General features: G+C 52.2%; 1 protein-coding gene across 1 annotated transcript in view; it reads right to left on the bottom strand.

Annotated features, from left to right (window-relative positions):
* Positions 1-15,568, bottom strand: part of ADAMTS16 (ADAM metallopeptidase with thrombospondin type 1 motif 16) — a gene marked incomplete at its 3' end in the record, with an annotated part of 116,784 nt that overhangs the window by 73,159 nt on the left and 28,057 nt on the right. Inside the window, exons 4-7 of the mRNA XM_011374991.1 lie at positions 12,625-12,824; positions 11,067-11,150; positions 8,770-8,929; positions 7,226-7,331 (exon numbers count right to left, since the gene is read on the bottom strand). Coding sequence (XP_011373293.1) covers positions 7,226-7,331; positions 8,770-8,929; positions 11,067-11,150; positions 12,625-12,824 — 550 coding nt within the window. The remainder of the gene's footprint in view (positions 1-7,225; positions 7,332-8,769; positions 8,930-11,066; positions 11,151-12,624; positions 12,825-15,568) is intronic.

The following is a 15,568-nucleotide window of genomic DNA, read 5'->3' as shown; positions in this document are numbered from 1 at the left end:
TTCCCTCTGCGCTCCCCTCCGCTCTCCAGGGTGCGTGGAGGACCCAGCCTCTCAGACGTACTGGCGCCGGGATTCGGCACCTGACAGTTTGAGAATGCGCAGCCAAGGCCGCAGGTCCTGGTGCTGGCGCTGACCTGTTCATCCCCCGACCCCGGGGCGGCCCGTCGCGGCTGGACCTGTGCTGCTGGATGCCGTGACAGCGGACAGTGCTCGACCTGGCTACTGCCCGCGTCCCTTTGAGGAAGTGGCTCCAGGCAACCCCAGGGGGCGGCTGCGGTCGCCTTATCCGTGGGCCTCGTGTGAGGGGTCACCTGGTCCTCTTGGGTGAAAAGAAAACCACTTTGAGGCTCTGGCTCCAGCCCAGTAAACGGGGACATGTGAAGCCCCAGAGCCTGTGCAGACCCTTCACGTGGTTCTTTACGGGACCTTAAATCCCACAGGGCCAGTCACCGCCCCCTTCCTGTCACCCGGGTGGCAGGGAGCGCTGCACCTGTGCGAATGCCACTGGCTGCCTCCCCGCCAAGCGTCCTGCTCGAGGTCCTACACTCTGGCCTGTAGGAGGGCTCACTGGCGCCGTCACCGCCCCGCACGGCGGACGGCTCCCCGGGGACGACAGCCTGTGTGACTGTGTGTGAGTGTGTGAGTGTGCATGTGCAAGTATGAGTGTGTGTGCATGTGAGAGTGTGAGTGTGTGTTCTGAGCATGTGTGTATGCGTCTGAGTGCGAGTGTTAGTGTCTGAGTGTGTGTGAGAGCATGTGCGTGAGCGTGTGCATGAGCATGTGTGTGTGCGTGTGTGCACGTGAGTGTGAGTGTATGTGCGTGTTCTGAGTGTGTGCATGTGTGTGTGTGTGAGCGTGAGTGTGTGTATGTGCATGTGTGAGTGTGTGTGTATGTGTGTGTGTGCATGTGTGTGCATGTGTGAGCGTGAGTGAGAACATGTGTATGTGCATGTGTGAGTGTGTGTGTATGTGTGTGTGTGCATGTGTGTGCATGTGTGAGCGTGAGTGAGAACATGTGTATGTGCATGTGTGAGTGTGTGTGTATGTGTGTGTGTGCATGTGTGTGCATGTGTGAGCGTGAGTGAGAACATGTGTATGTGCATGTGTGAGTGTGTGTGTATGTGTGTGTGTGCATGTGTGTGCATGTGTGAGCGTGAGTGAGAACATGTGTATGTGCATGTGTGAGTGTGTGTGTATGTGTGTGTGTGCATGTGTGTGCATGTGTGAGCGTGAGTGAGAACATGTGTATGTGCATGTGTGAGTGTGTGTGTATGTGTGTGTGTGCATGTGTGTGCATGTGTGAGCGTGAGTGAGAACATGTGTATGTGCATGTGTGAGTGTGTGTGTATGTGTGTGTGTGCATGTGTGTGCATGTGTGAGCGTGAGTGAGAACATGTGTATGTGCATGTGTGAGTGTGTGTGTATGTGTGTGTGTGCATGTGTGTGCATGTGTGAGCGTGAGTGAGAACATGTGTATGTGCATGTGTGAGTGTGTGTGTATGTGTGTGTGTGCATGTGTGTGCATGTGTGAGCGTGAGTGAGAACATGTGTATGTGCATGTGTGAGTGTGTGTGTATGTGTGTGTGTGCATGTGTGTGCATGTGTGAGCGTGAGTGAGAACATGTGTATGTGCATGTGTGAGTGTGTGTGTATGTGTGTGTGTGCATGTGTGTGCATGTGTGAGCGTGAGTGAGAACATGTGTATGTGCATGTGTGAGTGTGTGTGTATGTGTGTGTGTGCATGTGTGTGCATGTGTGAGCGTGAGTGAGAACATGTGTATGTGCATGTGTGAGTGTGTGTGTATGTGTGTGTGTGCATGTGTGTGCATGTGTGAGCGTGAGTGAGAACATGTGTATGTGCATGTGTGAGTGTGTGTGTATGTGTGTGTGTGCATGTGTGTGCATGTGTGAGCGTGAGTGAGAACATGTGTATGTGCATGTGTGAGTGTGTGTGTATGTGTGTGTGTGCATGTGTGTGCATGTGTGAGCGTGAGTGAGAACATGTGTATGTGCATGTGTGAGTGTGTGTGTATGTGTGTGTGTGCATGTGTGTGCATGTGTGAGCGTGAGTGAGAACATGTGTATGTGCATGTGTGAGTGTGTGTGTATGTGTGTGTGTGCATGTGTGTGCATGTGTGAGCGTGAGTGAGAACATGTGTATGTGCATGTGTGAGTGTGTGTGTATGTGTGTGTGTGCATGTGTGTGCATGTGTGAGCGTGAGTGAGAACATGTGTATGTGCATGTGTGAGTGTGTGTGTATGTGTGTGTGTGCATGTGTGTGCATGTGTGAGCGTGAGTGAGAACATGTGTATGTGCATGTGTGAGTGTGTGTGTATGTGTGTGTGTGCATGTGTGTGCATGTGTGAGCGTGAGTGAGAACATGTGTATGTGCATGTGTGAGTGTGTGTGTATGTGTGTGTGTGCATGTGTGTGCATGTGTGAGCGTGAGTGAGAACATGTGTATGTGCATGTGTGAGTGTGTGTGTATGTGTGTGTGTGCATGTGTGTGCATGTGTGAGCGTGAGTGAGAACATGTGTATGTGCATGTGTGAGTGTGTGTGTATGTGTGTGTGTGCATGTGTGTGCATGTGTGAGCGTGAGTGAGAACATGTGTATGTGCATGTGTGAGTGTGTGTGTATGTGTGTGTGTGCATGTGTGTGCATGTGTGAGCGTGAGTGAGAACATGTGTATGTGCATGTGTGAGTGTGTGTGTATGTGTGTGTGTGCATGTGTGTGCATGTGTGAGCGTGAGTGAGAACATGTGTATGTGCATGTGTGAGTGTGTGTGTATGTGTGTGTGTGCATGTGTGTGCATGTGTGAGCGTGAGTGAGAACATGTGTATGTGCATGTGTGAGTGTGTGTGTATGTGTGTGTGTGCATGTGTGTGCATGTGTGAGCGTGAGTGAGAACATGTGTATGTGCATGTGTGAGTGTGTGTGTATGTGTGTGTGTGCATGTGTGTGCATGTGTGAGCGTGAGTGAGAACATGTGTATGTGCATGTGTGAGTGTGTGTGTATGTGTGTGTGTGCATGTGTGTGCATGTGTGAGCGTGAGTGAGAACATGTGTATGTGCATGTGTGAGTGTGTGTGTATGTGTGTGTGTGCATGTGTGTGCATGTGTGAGCGTGAGTGAGAACATGTGTATGTGCATGTGTGAGTGTGTGTGTATGTGTGTGTGTGCATGTGTGTGCATGTGTGAGCGTGAGTGAGAACATGTGTATGTGCATGTGTGAGTGTGTGTGTATGTGTGTGTGTGCATGTGTGTGCATGTGTGAGCGTGAGTGAGAACATGTGTATGTGCATGTGTGAGTGTGTGTGTATGTGTGTGTGTGCATGTGTGTGCATGTGTGAGCGTGAGTGAGAACATGTGTATGTGCATGTGTGAGTGTGTGTGTATGTGTGTGTGTGCATGTGTGTGCATGTGTGAGCGTGAGTGAGAACATGTGTATGTGCATGTGTGAGTGTGTGTGTATGTGTGTGTGTGCATGTGTGTGCATGTGTGAGCGTGAGTGAGAACATGTGTATGTGCATGTGTGAGTGTGTGTGTATGTGTGTGTGTGCATGTGTGTGCATGTGTGAGCGTGAGTGAGAACATGTGTATGTGCATGTGTGAGTGTGTGTGTATGTGTGTGTGTGCATGTGTGTGCATGTGTGAGCGTGAGTGAGAACATGTGTATGTGCATGTGTGAGTGTGTGTGTATGTGTGTGTGTGCATGTGTGTGCATGTGTGAGCGTGAGTGAGAACATGTGTATGTGCATGTGTGAGTGTGTGTGTATGTGTGTGTGTGCATGTGTGTGCATGTGTGAGCGTGAGTGAGAACATGTGTATGTGCATGTGTGAGTGTGTGTGTATGTGTGTGTGTGCATGTGTGTGCATGTGTGAGCGTGAGTGAGAACATGTGTATGTGCATGTGTGAGTGTGTGTGTATGTGTGTGTGTGCATGTGTGTGCATGTGTGAGCGTGAGTGAGAACATGTGTATGTGCATGTGTGAGTGTGTGTGTATGTGTGTGTGTGCATGTGTGTGCATGTGTGAGCGTGAGTGAGAACATGTGTATGTGCATGTGTGAGTGTGTGTGTATGTGTGTGTGTGCATGTGTGTGCATGTGTGAGCGTGAGTGAGAACATGTGTATGTGCATGTGTGAGTGTGTGTGTATGTGTGTGTGTGCATGTGTGTGCATGTGTGAGCGTGAGTGAGAACATGTGTATGTGCATGTGTGAGTGTGTGTGTATGTGTGTGTGTGCATGTGTGTGCATGTGTGAGCGTGAGTGAGAACATGTGTATGTGCATGTGTGAGTGTGTGTGCACGTGTGAGTGTGTATGCATGAGCGTGTGAGTGTGTGTGTGTGAGCGTGTGTAAGTACGCATGAGTGTGTGAGTGTGTGAGTGTGAGAGCATGTGTGTGAGCATGTGTATGTGCGTGTGTGAGTGTGCGTATGTATGTGTGTGTGAGTGTATGCATGTGAGTGTGTGCATGTGTGAGTGTATGCATGAGTGTGTGAGTGTGTGTGAGTGTGAGCGTGCGTGTGAGTGACCTGAGTGTGACGAAAGGGCGTATCCAAGAAATCCTAACATGCAAATATTGTCCAATTTCTGCAAAACTCCTGCTCGCGACCGTGGGCGATGTGGTCATTGCGGCCTCCGCCCATTCTCTGCAGCTCTATTAAGAGCAGTCGGTCAAGGCCAGAGTGAGCGCACGGCAGAGGAAATGTGTCACGGCTATGACGTGACTCGGACTGTAATCACACATGGGTGGCTGCCTTGGGGAGAAAGTGACTTCCCCTCGCTGGCCTCCAACACCAATGTGAAAAAGACACTTTATCGTCCTTGAAGTGTCCTAGACAAATGCCACTCTGAATGGACACAGGACTGAAGATGCCACTCTGAATGGACACAGGACTGAAGATGCCACTCTGAATGGACACAAAACTGAAGAGGAAACAGTCTTCCGTGGAGTAAGGTGTTTTATGCAGACCTAACAGATGCAAAACTACTTTTTAACTCTGAAGGCACAGAACTCAAGAACTGACTCCGCTTGGAGCTCCTCACCTCGGACCACGCTGTCCATGTCATGAGGTCCCATCCACATGTCAGACCCACGGTCCTCAAGAAGCAAATGAACGGAACACATGTGCTTGCCTTCCAGCCAACCAGAATCCGCAGGTTGAGCCCCGAGCCCGCCATCCCACAGCCCGCCGCCTCCTGCAGGGAGAAGCCCTCGCTCTCGGTTCAGGCACCTGCTGGCTCCTCCCACCCCATCCGGGCGCATTCGCCCGTCCTCGTCCCGCCTGCCTGCTGAGCTAGCCCGCTGCGGGTACGAGACTGTCCGAGTGGCTCCTGTGGCGTGAGCTGCGGGAGAAATGAACTGCTCTGCGCATTTGACGGACGGCTCTCCACAAAGGCGGGCATCACGGCGGTTTCCGGCTCTGTCGTTGTGACTGTCACCCGTTTTGGCACTGAGCACACGCGGTTCGTACGCACGTCTCTGCCATTCGTGTCCTGTTTCAACGACCAGCAGCTCTTTCGCTGGCAGTGTCGGCTCTTCAGAGCTCCCAGTTCCCCCCGGTCCTCTCCACGCCCGGTGCTCAGGAAGGAGTCGGTGATTTTCTGGGGTTAATTCTATGAGGAGTGGGTCTCCCCTTCGTCCAAATCCAGCTCTCCCTTCCTTCTCCCCATGTGTAGTCCCATTTGCAAATAAAAACACCTCTCTCTTGTTTGGAAGGAAGTCTTTTTCCATCTAGACCCAGCCCGAGTGACGAAAAGAAATATTGCTAATAGACTTCTGGACGACACAAAAGCAAGCAGCGGCAGGTGTTGACAGCGAAGCCTCGGAGCCGAGCCTCGTTGTGGATGCATCGGTTTAACTGTAGTTAAGCTCCCCACCTGCGCGCCTGATGCCCGTATCTCAGCTGCTCATCTTGTGCTGATTTGCTCGGCCCTCCGTGCCTTAAATATTTCTTACCTTCAGAGTTTAATTAAATTCAGGTATGGTTCAGAGGGCAGCAAGAGGCCCGTGTCGTTGAAATAATGAGAGTTTTTGAAGTCTCGGCTCTAGCAGTCTATTAAAAATGCAATTATGATTTAACCGAAAGCTTTAGAAAGTGTAGGCGCAATTTTCTAGGCACTGGGAAAGTCAGCCATTACCTGTGACGATGAAGGGGTCAGGCAGAGGACAGATAGCGCCACTTCTGGGCCTTCTGCTCACACACGGCCAACGTCTGCAGGGCCTCCGTGCGGTTCCGTGAAAGGCAGGCACGCGCGTGTGAACACACACACCCACACACACACATACCGATGCTAAGAACAGGTCAGGCGACATGAGCGACCTCAGTCCATTTTCTAAATAGGGGATGGGGACCAAATCGCAAGCACTGACTTTCTCAAGTTTTGTGATTTGGCAAGTAATATCAGAATTACCGTCCGGGCCGCTGCAGGAAGTCGGCAGGTGGTGCCACTAAGAAAAAGTAGACGGGGCCTCGCGGGAAGGCAGCCTGCAGCGTCGTTAGCCTAAGCAACCGTATCTAAGGGTAAGTTTCTGTAAGTAATTAATAGAAAACTTTCATTCTACAGGAATAAATGTAAGCTTGTCACATAAAAAAGGGCCACCAGTGACAAGTCGCTCACTGCTGAGAGCAGCCTGTGCCACCCCCGCATCTGTCTGTGCCGAGCCGCGGGCTCCCTGCCCTCCCGGATGCTGTCCCATTTCAAAGTGACCATGCTGGGCAGAAGGGAAGCTGGGAGGCAAACGCTCCCACTGGGCCCGGCCCCCTGCTGTTCCAGGGCCCCCCCGGGCTCTGCTCAGCTCGCCAGTCAAAAAACATCCCACGCTCTCAGCGACCTAAGTCACAAACTCGGGAGTCGCGAGTTAACGGCAGAGGGCTTGCTGCTCCCCTCGGTCGTCAGAGTCCCCCCACAGGAGCTGACCATGGAATGAGACCAGCCCACAGGACAGAGGGGCAGAGGCTGACCCAAGTGCCTGCCATGGCACACGCACGTGTGAGCAGGAACGCAAGGGAAGAACGCAGTGAGGGAGTGTGACGCGGGCACGGGGTGTGCAGAGCGAGGCCCCTGTGCGATGGCGTCCCCACGTGTCAACGACAGTCTCCTTGGATGCGTGTGACTTCCCCTTACCCACGTGCCCTAATGAACCGGTATTTCCATGGCAACCAACCAGGAGGGCCAGGCGCCGGGGTTGCACCCTCCCGTGGGCGTGCACTTACTTGTGTCCAGACTCGTGGGCGATGGTGAAGGCCAGTCCGAGCCCCGTGTCCTCGTTAACCGTGCAGCTGCGGTATTTACTGCACATCCCGCTTATGGGAGCGAATCCTGCGGGGCACGAAGGGCAAAGCATGTACGGCGGGATTGTGGGAAGCAGGGGCGTGTCGCACGCGCACGGGGACCCCCTTCGTTCAGGGACGTTCACGCCTCATCTTCGCCTGGTGACACAGGACACGGGAAACCCTTGCGCAACCACAGACAGCTCGATGCGGGAGAGAGGGGTCTCTTCTCCCTGCGGGAAAGCCATCCAGGGCTCTGCGAAGCGCTCGTGTCGTGGGTTATAACCGGGACGAGCGAAGAGGGGGCCTCGCTGCAGATGGGGGAGGGGTCCTGCCTTCCTCCACACTCGTCTGCGTTCTTACAAGCCTGGGTGGACCGGAGCTGTGGGGAGTGTGCACGTCAGGGGTCCTGAGCCCGCCCCAGGTTCCGAGATTTGCCCCGAGGACTCGTAGAATCAGAGTGTGACACACTCTGGGAGTGCCTGAATCTGGCAAATGGACAGAGAAAAATCAGCAGCGGGAACAAGCACGTGGGAAGGAGTCGGGGACCAGGCATGAGCTCCCAGAGGCCACATGGCTTCATTCCCCCGGGGTTATGTCGTGACCAGTGGACAAGACCACAGCCCACCAGGGAGCTCAGTGGAGATGCAGGGCCCAGGGGTCCTATTGGGGTCTGGCCACATAAACCTGTGCGTGTCATGGACCCAGAGCCCAGACCAGCAGGAGGAAGGCAGGTGTTCTGCATAAACCACACTGTCCCAGCAGCGTAGGTGCAGGGGACCACGCTCAGCAGCTCGGGTGGCGGGGACCTTCCTGAAGCCTGAGTTGTTGGAGGCCAGCCAAGGGCCAACCTTGTAAGCAGGGCTTCCTATGCACAAGCGGTCGGGATTCGCCGCTATGAAACTGAGTCCCGTCGGAATGTTTTTATAATAAAGGATCTCCTTCCCTAAGACCCTGGGGAATAATGAGGAGTTGGAACAAACGGCAGGAGAGCCTTGGTCAGTGGCACGCTGTGCTTCACACACCGACTATTCGGAAAAACATCGAAGTGCCACCTCTAAGTTAAACTCAGCCCTATAAACGTGACAAGATCCCTACGACGGAGACATTTACAAAGAAAGGGGCCAACGGGGAATATCTCTAGCGACACTCATAACGCGCCATCTCCGCCACAGAGCAAAACCCCTCGAAGGCACCGACCCCTCCTCACAAGTGGAAGGAGAAGCGAAAGCAACTATCAAGTTAGAAGACGCAGAGACGCTTGCGATTGTGATGGCCGCGTCCTTGTGAAATAGTCACTTCCGACGAATCAATGCAGACTCCTAGGTGTGGCCAAAGCTTATACAGCGATGCGAGCCTCTTCCTCATGTACTCGGCAGCGGCTACTGCTTAAGGATTCGGAATGAGGGCCAAAGCGCTCAACATGCCAGGCCGCGGCGGGCACAGGGCACATGCGTGCTTTCCAGAGCCCGGCCGGAGGACCTTACCCAACGTGTCACAGGGCTCGTTCTTCCAGGAACATATATCCAGCCCGGTCAGCAGGATGGCGTGGTCGTGGCGAGCCCCGTCCTTCCCCGTCAGCCCGGACTGCCACTGGCAGAAGCTGCTTAAGGTGCGGTCCGCATGATGTCGCAGCACGAGCCCTGGCTGGGCCGGGTCCCCACGAGAACAGAAAGGGGACACGTTACGAGGCAGCTGTTGACTGGCCCTGGTGCCGCGGCAAACCCATTAACCCGGACCGCAGATACACGGGCGGATCTGAACGGCACACGGGCTAACATATCTGTTTCACATATTATAACACAAAAGAGGCGTGTTGTATAAAACCCGTGCAGATTCGGGGCAGACACACTCCCGTGCCTCGTCTGACCAAACCAGGGGGCACGTACTCAGCCGATTCATTCTGAGTGAGCCAACGACGATGACTTCGGCGTATACGATTTTTGCATCTAAAACCTTCATAAAGCTGTTTGCGAAATTATGTAACAGGATCGTTTCCATATGACTAAGCACATACGCAAAACACACCTAGTCGGTGAATGTTTACTTCATAACCAGTTAAACAAGTGGGATTTCCAATTTATAGCTCTTTTCATATTTATTCTTGCCGTGTTAAATTAAGTCACTTTTCTACAGAGCTAATCTATTTATGAGAAGAGCAGGTCTGTTGCTAAAGCTTTGTTTCTAGAACAAACTGGGAGTAGAAGGAAATGATATAGAAGACTCTGGACCTCATCTGTCTACACCGAGTTCTGACAAAGCCACGGTGAACCATCGGGATGAGGAACACGGGAACTCATAGGAGATGAAGGATTTGGGGTGGCAGGAGCATCCACCGCAGCAGGCTGCAAGGAGCTGTGTGAACCTCATTTATAGGAATGTTATGTTTTCCTGCGGATGGTCAGAGAAAACCAGATTAAAAACCTGGATTTTATGGTAACTTGTGTAAAGCTTTCATGACGAGAGTATCATGTTAAAATGTTTTCCCTCAGTCACAGAATATGTTTTCTCCTTACGTGTTTATTATGTCTTTCCAGAAAGTCCAAGACACCTGTGCTAAACGCTACACTCAACACGGGGACACGCCTTGCATTCTTCAGCTGGTGATTTGCAGGAAAACTGCGTTCATTAAAGTTAACACAGGTGTACGATCAAAAGAGGACTTTGCTTATTCTTTGCAACTTGGAGGAATTCCAAAGTGAAAACGATTTACTGCAAGGAATAATTAACCTGTCACCTGAGAAGCCCTGCTGGCTCGGGCCTCCTTCCCAGACACGGACGCATATTGCACAAAAGACAATGAACTTGTATCTTCCTGACCGGTCAGGCGAGAGGTGTCCGGCCCACGCATATCCCCTCCCTGCCCAGGAGAAGAGCAGAGACCCGGAATATTAAAGTCTGTAGGCATCTTAGATCTTGTGAATGACCTGAGATTTCATCTAAAAACTTATTTGTTTTATAAACAAGAAAACTATTTCTAACAGGAGACTCTGCCACAACATCAGCGAAACTGACTCAGGACCCCGGCTCGCTCGCCCACGCCTGGTCGGTGATCAGCCTGGGGTCAAGTCCAGGTGAGAGCCTTTTACGGCAGAGACGCCATGACTCTCACTGCGGGACATCCATAGACGCCTTGGCTGTGAACTGGGGTGCATGCCTGTGCATTCAGACAGGAACTCTGGGACGGAGGCAGAGGCGAGGCGCTCCCCACACGCTGCCCAGATCCAGCAGAGTCCGGGTCTCGTATGCAACGAGAAAAATGTGCTCGATGTGGCAGAATCTCTATGACAATAAAACCCCAAGACTGAAGGTGTGAGGGCGGTGGGCTCCATCTGAGGAGCTGGGAGGCGACAATGTGAGGCCACATCCTGCGAGGTCCCCTCTACGCTGTGGAACATTTTTAGTCTTCTAGAAAAAGATAAACAGGGCTCGGCTCCACTCAGCATCGCTGAAGTTCACAGTGGCCAAAGATGTGTTTTGCTCTTTTTATTCCGAGTGTGCTTCCCACCCAGATGGTAAAGGCAGCCTGTCTGCTCCATTTTTAAATCAGCCCATTCCATGAGCACTCCTTACTCCCTCTGCTTACAAACCAGAAAGCCAAATAATCGTTCAGTTGACAAGCAACTCATTGAATTACACAAAGAATATTTTAAAAGCTTTGTCTCCAAGAGAAAGCAGTAAAAACACAAATCCATAGAAGGATTAGATTAAGGAAAACAAAGCATGTCGTTTGCATTTACTTTTCTGAGAGAAAAATAAGCTGCTGTTTTCAAAGATAGAATACCTGCTCTTCTTCTAGAAGAATCAGCCCCACAATCGCAATGTTGATGTTTCCTCCTATCGTCCCATCCTTGAACAAAGCAGACACCTGAAAAAGACAAGCAGCCCACGTCGGGACCATGTGTGACACCGTTTTCCCCCAAGGCCCCAGTCAGCCTGGAGTCCTGGCGCTGAAGGACACCTGTGTCCTCCAACTCCGGTTACGTAGCAACGTCGCATCTCTTACACTGCCAGACGGACAGGTGTAGGAATCTCCGCCGACCACGCACACCCACCGTTGGACCCTTGTCACTGGTGCCTGGGAGGGAACCTCTTCTCAAACGCCAGTGGCAGGACGACGAGGTCTCAGAACTGGCAAGTGTTCTCCTTAGAACAGGAGGGTTTTTAGTCACGGCGATGGCCACAGGCTAGTCTTCCCCAAGCTCCTGGCAAGGGATTCCGGAAGAAGAAGAGAAATGCGCGGGGAGAGACCAGGAGGATCCCAGAAAAAGAAGGGAACGTGGGAATGAAACGATCAAAGCAAGAGGCAAACATTAGAGGTGACGCCTGCAGATGTAGAAGTGAGCGTGGCACTTCGGGGCCGCGACAGCTGACAGTGTGCCCTGCGGTGGGGAGCTGGCCTCTCCCTGCTCCACCCTCGAGGTGTAGAAGCATCAGAAAAGCTCTATGGACTAGAGGCGACACTTGGCCCTGCCGTCCTCAGCCTCGTGGACGTGCCGTGGTAGGGTGCTCGGTGTCACCGTCTCCCTCAGTGCCCTGGGAGGCCATAAACCACAGGATCGGTCCCAAAAACGACGCGACCCGCCATAATCATGTGGCAAACGGAAGCGTGAAACGCATGTGGGGTGCTCTTTTTTTTATCGAGGTAGAACGTAAAATATACATGTGAAATACTGTCATCACATCTAATTTTTAAAACACATTTTGGTGGCCCAAGATTTTACCTTCTGTTATCTGGATGTCACTTAGGTGAAGTGGGATTTAGATGCCTGTCACCACTGTTCCATAATTACTACAGCTGCTAATCTGAGACACAGACATTTCATCTGAGAGGACATTCTAAAGGTTGTGCTCTACCTCTGTTTTGTAGATAAAGTAATGTAAATGCAATATGTGGATATAAATATTGCTAAAAATGAGCCGTTTCTATATAACCATCCATAATCACACATATAATGGTGATAAACAGATCTCTTGCACTAAAATGTCTCATCATCCCCTTATGGATTTCTGGTAACTAATGACATCAGTACATCAAAACATGTCACCGGTGTACGGAGAGGGTCAAATTATTTATCCTCCCTTAATTTATTCTCTGCAGTTCTGAAAACGGCTCTTTGGACGGGAGCACAGTAAAACGGAAGGAGTTATCGCAGATGGACTATTTCAAGGTAGGAGACGTAAATCCATAGCAAAGAGAAGGGCATGAACCATGTGCACACGCACAGGCACGCACACACACTCACGTGCACACGCACGCGCACACACTCACGCACACACGCGCGCACACGCAGCCCGCTGGGCGTGACGGCACGTGTGGCCGCGCGAGTGGGGACGCTCACCATGTTGAGGATCGTCAGCACGTAGGTGGTGACGTTTTTGCGGCCGTGGTTCAGCAGCATCTGCGTGTCGACCACCACCAGCGTCTCCACGTGCAGCTCCTCATTCCCGCGGGGCTTTAGGACAGCGCGCTTGCTGCGCGGGCCGGGCTGGTACTCGTCGGGCAAGACGAACAGGTCCTCCGCGGGGGGCTTGGGCATGTCTACGGCGAGCAAGCGAGAGCAAACTCACCACCCAGACCGGCCCTGGGACCCCGGACGGCGAAACGAAATTTCAAAAGGAACGTTCGTGACACGAGCCGGAGAACCCTTAACACTCTGCGACGCCAACTCGTGTTAAGGCGAAACACACATTTAAGAAAAGTCCACGCAGTGCGGTGTCACGGAAATCGCCGCGAGAATCACCTACGCGGAATGTCATCCTGATCTACAACGAGAGAGGGTCGTTTGGGTCGAAGGACTAGCCAGCCTCCAGAAGCACAACGTCCAAAGACTGGAGCCCAAGGCTTCGTGGCACCAACTCGCCAAAGAGTATGACAAAGCGACCAATGGTGCCGACGCGCGCGACAGCGCTGGCTTTCGCCGGTCCCTGATTTGCAGACTGGGAGGGACCTGACAGGTCGTGAAGCTGGTCCCATGTCTGCAGCACGACCGGTTTGTCTGCGGCGGTCGAGGCGGTTTCACTAACTGCTCTGGACGCGTGCCCCTCGCCGCAGAGCCGGCTTTCCTAGAAAGCACCATAAATCCTGACCTAATCTAATTAGAAGACAAAACACACTCCGTCCCCTTGAAGCAAGCCTTTTAAAAATAGTTCTGGCGTTTATCATCAGTAAGTTTTAACTTCGTTAAAAGTGTTCTGGTTTAGTGATGCCTCAGAGAAGGCGGTGAGCAGTGCTGTAGGTGGAAACAGACTTCGAAACGCCCACCTTATTTACATCCCGAGACTGTTCCATCCCTACTTACGGACCACGCTGCTCGAAGATGCTATTTCATTTGACTGGCGCCCACACCAAATGCATTTTCTCTCTCTTTGCCAAAATACCCCCACTCTTAAATGTTCCTTTTGGAGGAGAGTAGCTGCCCCAGCTAACGTTTGGTAAGTACACACTATGCACCGTCACACTGATGTAATTCGCACAGACGTGGACTCTGCCCTAAGAGCTACCTCTTTGTGACTTATTCGGTCTCCACAGCCGCCCTGTGTAGGGACGAGGCCGTGGGGGCTCAGGCGGGAACGGAACCTGCTCGCTGGAATGGAACCTGCTCATGGTCCCCGCCTCGAAAGGGCTGGACGTGATGTGTGGTGCCAGGGCTTCGGCCGTAACCTCCACCGGCGGACGCATGTGCGTAAGAGGACAGCGACACGGCACGGGGCACGGCGTCTGCTCGGGCCCCGCCCACGGGAACGGGCAGAAGCTCCGGGGCAGGCCCCTCGCTGGCGGGGGCTCTGACACTGCAAACCACTGGCTCCTCAATCTGGCAACTGCAGCTTCTTCCTTAAATCTCAGTCCCAGCTCCAAACCCATCGGCAGCGCCTGCGGCCAGGAGCACCGATGATTCCTGAGCCTGGGCTTGACGGTCACTACTGATTTCAAGCAAATCGGTGGACTTTTGTTTGCGTTTTCTACAGAATATGCAAAAATTCCCTCGTTTTCTGACCCAGAGACTCTCATGGGGAGAACTCGGTCACTCTGTCACCGAACCTGAAGGCCAGGATTCCCCCAGGGCGTCCAACATGGAAATACTCATGCACAAACAGCGGGGTCCTGAGAGGTGAATGCTTTGGCCTGGAGGTAATGAGTGTTGATTCTGCTAGTCACGTGGCCCCCAACCACCCAGGGACCCAGGGGAACAGAACCGCCACGTGCCTCACAGGGAGGGCGCAGAAGTAGCGGGCAAAGCGAACAGTACCACATCGATACCAATGTTTCCACTGGCAAGCGGCAATCTATGGCCCTTTTCTTTTTAGTTTTATTATAAAAACAACAGCTTTTTTCTCATTTTCCAAATACAAAACTTACTGTACACTTCAGTTGTCCTTCTTAAATAACTTCCTCCCATCAACCATCCCGAGGGCTGAGACCTAGAACACCTGTGCAGGTAACGCACACATGCACACACTCACACACGCGCACACGTGAGCACACGCAGCCACACCTAACACAATAGATTTACTGCCCAGCATGCACAGCTGTGCCTGAGCTGTTCCCGGCCTGAATGACTCCGATCACTGCCAGGGAAGGATGAAAGGGTTCTATTTATTTCTGAGACGTCAGAACTGCTGGGCGTCCTCAGCGCTATGCGACATTTGCCTCAGACCTGTCATGGCCTGTTGATAAAGGCTTGGTGATGAACTGTAGGTAAATTATGTCATGCATAGACTACCTTTTGATGTGGCAGGTCAAGCATATAACTATGTGTGGAGATAAATTACTTCGGCAGGAAAACTATGTGGGCTTTAATAAATCTCGACCTCGAAAATATAGAATTACTGCGTAGACATGCCAGAGCGCCTTTGAAGATGGGCGGTGTGTCATTTAATCTGTTCAGGGAACAGATCTTTAGAAAAACGAAAACATCTACCATAATCTGTCCATCCATCACGGAGTTTTATACTGAACATACAGACAATGGACATTCCTTGAAATCATCACTTGAATTCAGCCAGGCCAGTCAATCAATGTCACCTTCGGGGTGACATTGAAAGAGAAATATCCATCGGCTTACGTAAACGTCAGAATCGTTAAAGACACAAAGAGACGTGCCCTTACGTACATTTTTTGCGTCTTCCACAGAAATGCTGCTTCTGTGGGCGCCTGGGGTTCCAGCCGCCGTGCGGGTGTCGTTTCTCGTGGTAGAAAACGTGGCTCCTCTCCAGCTCTCGCTGCCTCTGGACCTTCACCGCCTGGCGTCCCGCCGGGGCCCGCGGTTCTGCGGACCTCTTGTA

Source organism: Pteropus vampyrus, unplaced genomic scaffold (genome assembly GCF_000151845.1).
Source record: "Pteropus vampyrus isolate Shadow unplaced genomic scaffold, Pvam_2.0 Scaffold258, whole genome shotgun sequence".
Lineage (NCBI taxonomy): Eukaryota > Metazoa > Chordata > Mammalia > Chiroptera > Pteropodidae > Pteropus > Pteropus vampyrus.
This window is presented reverse-complemented; position numbering and strand designations above follow the sequence as displayed.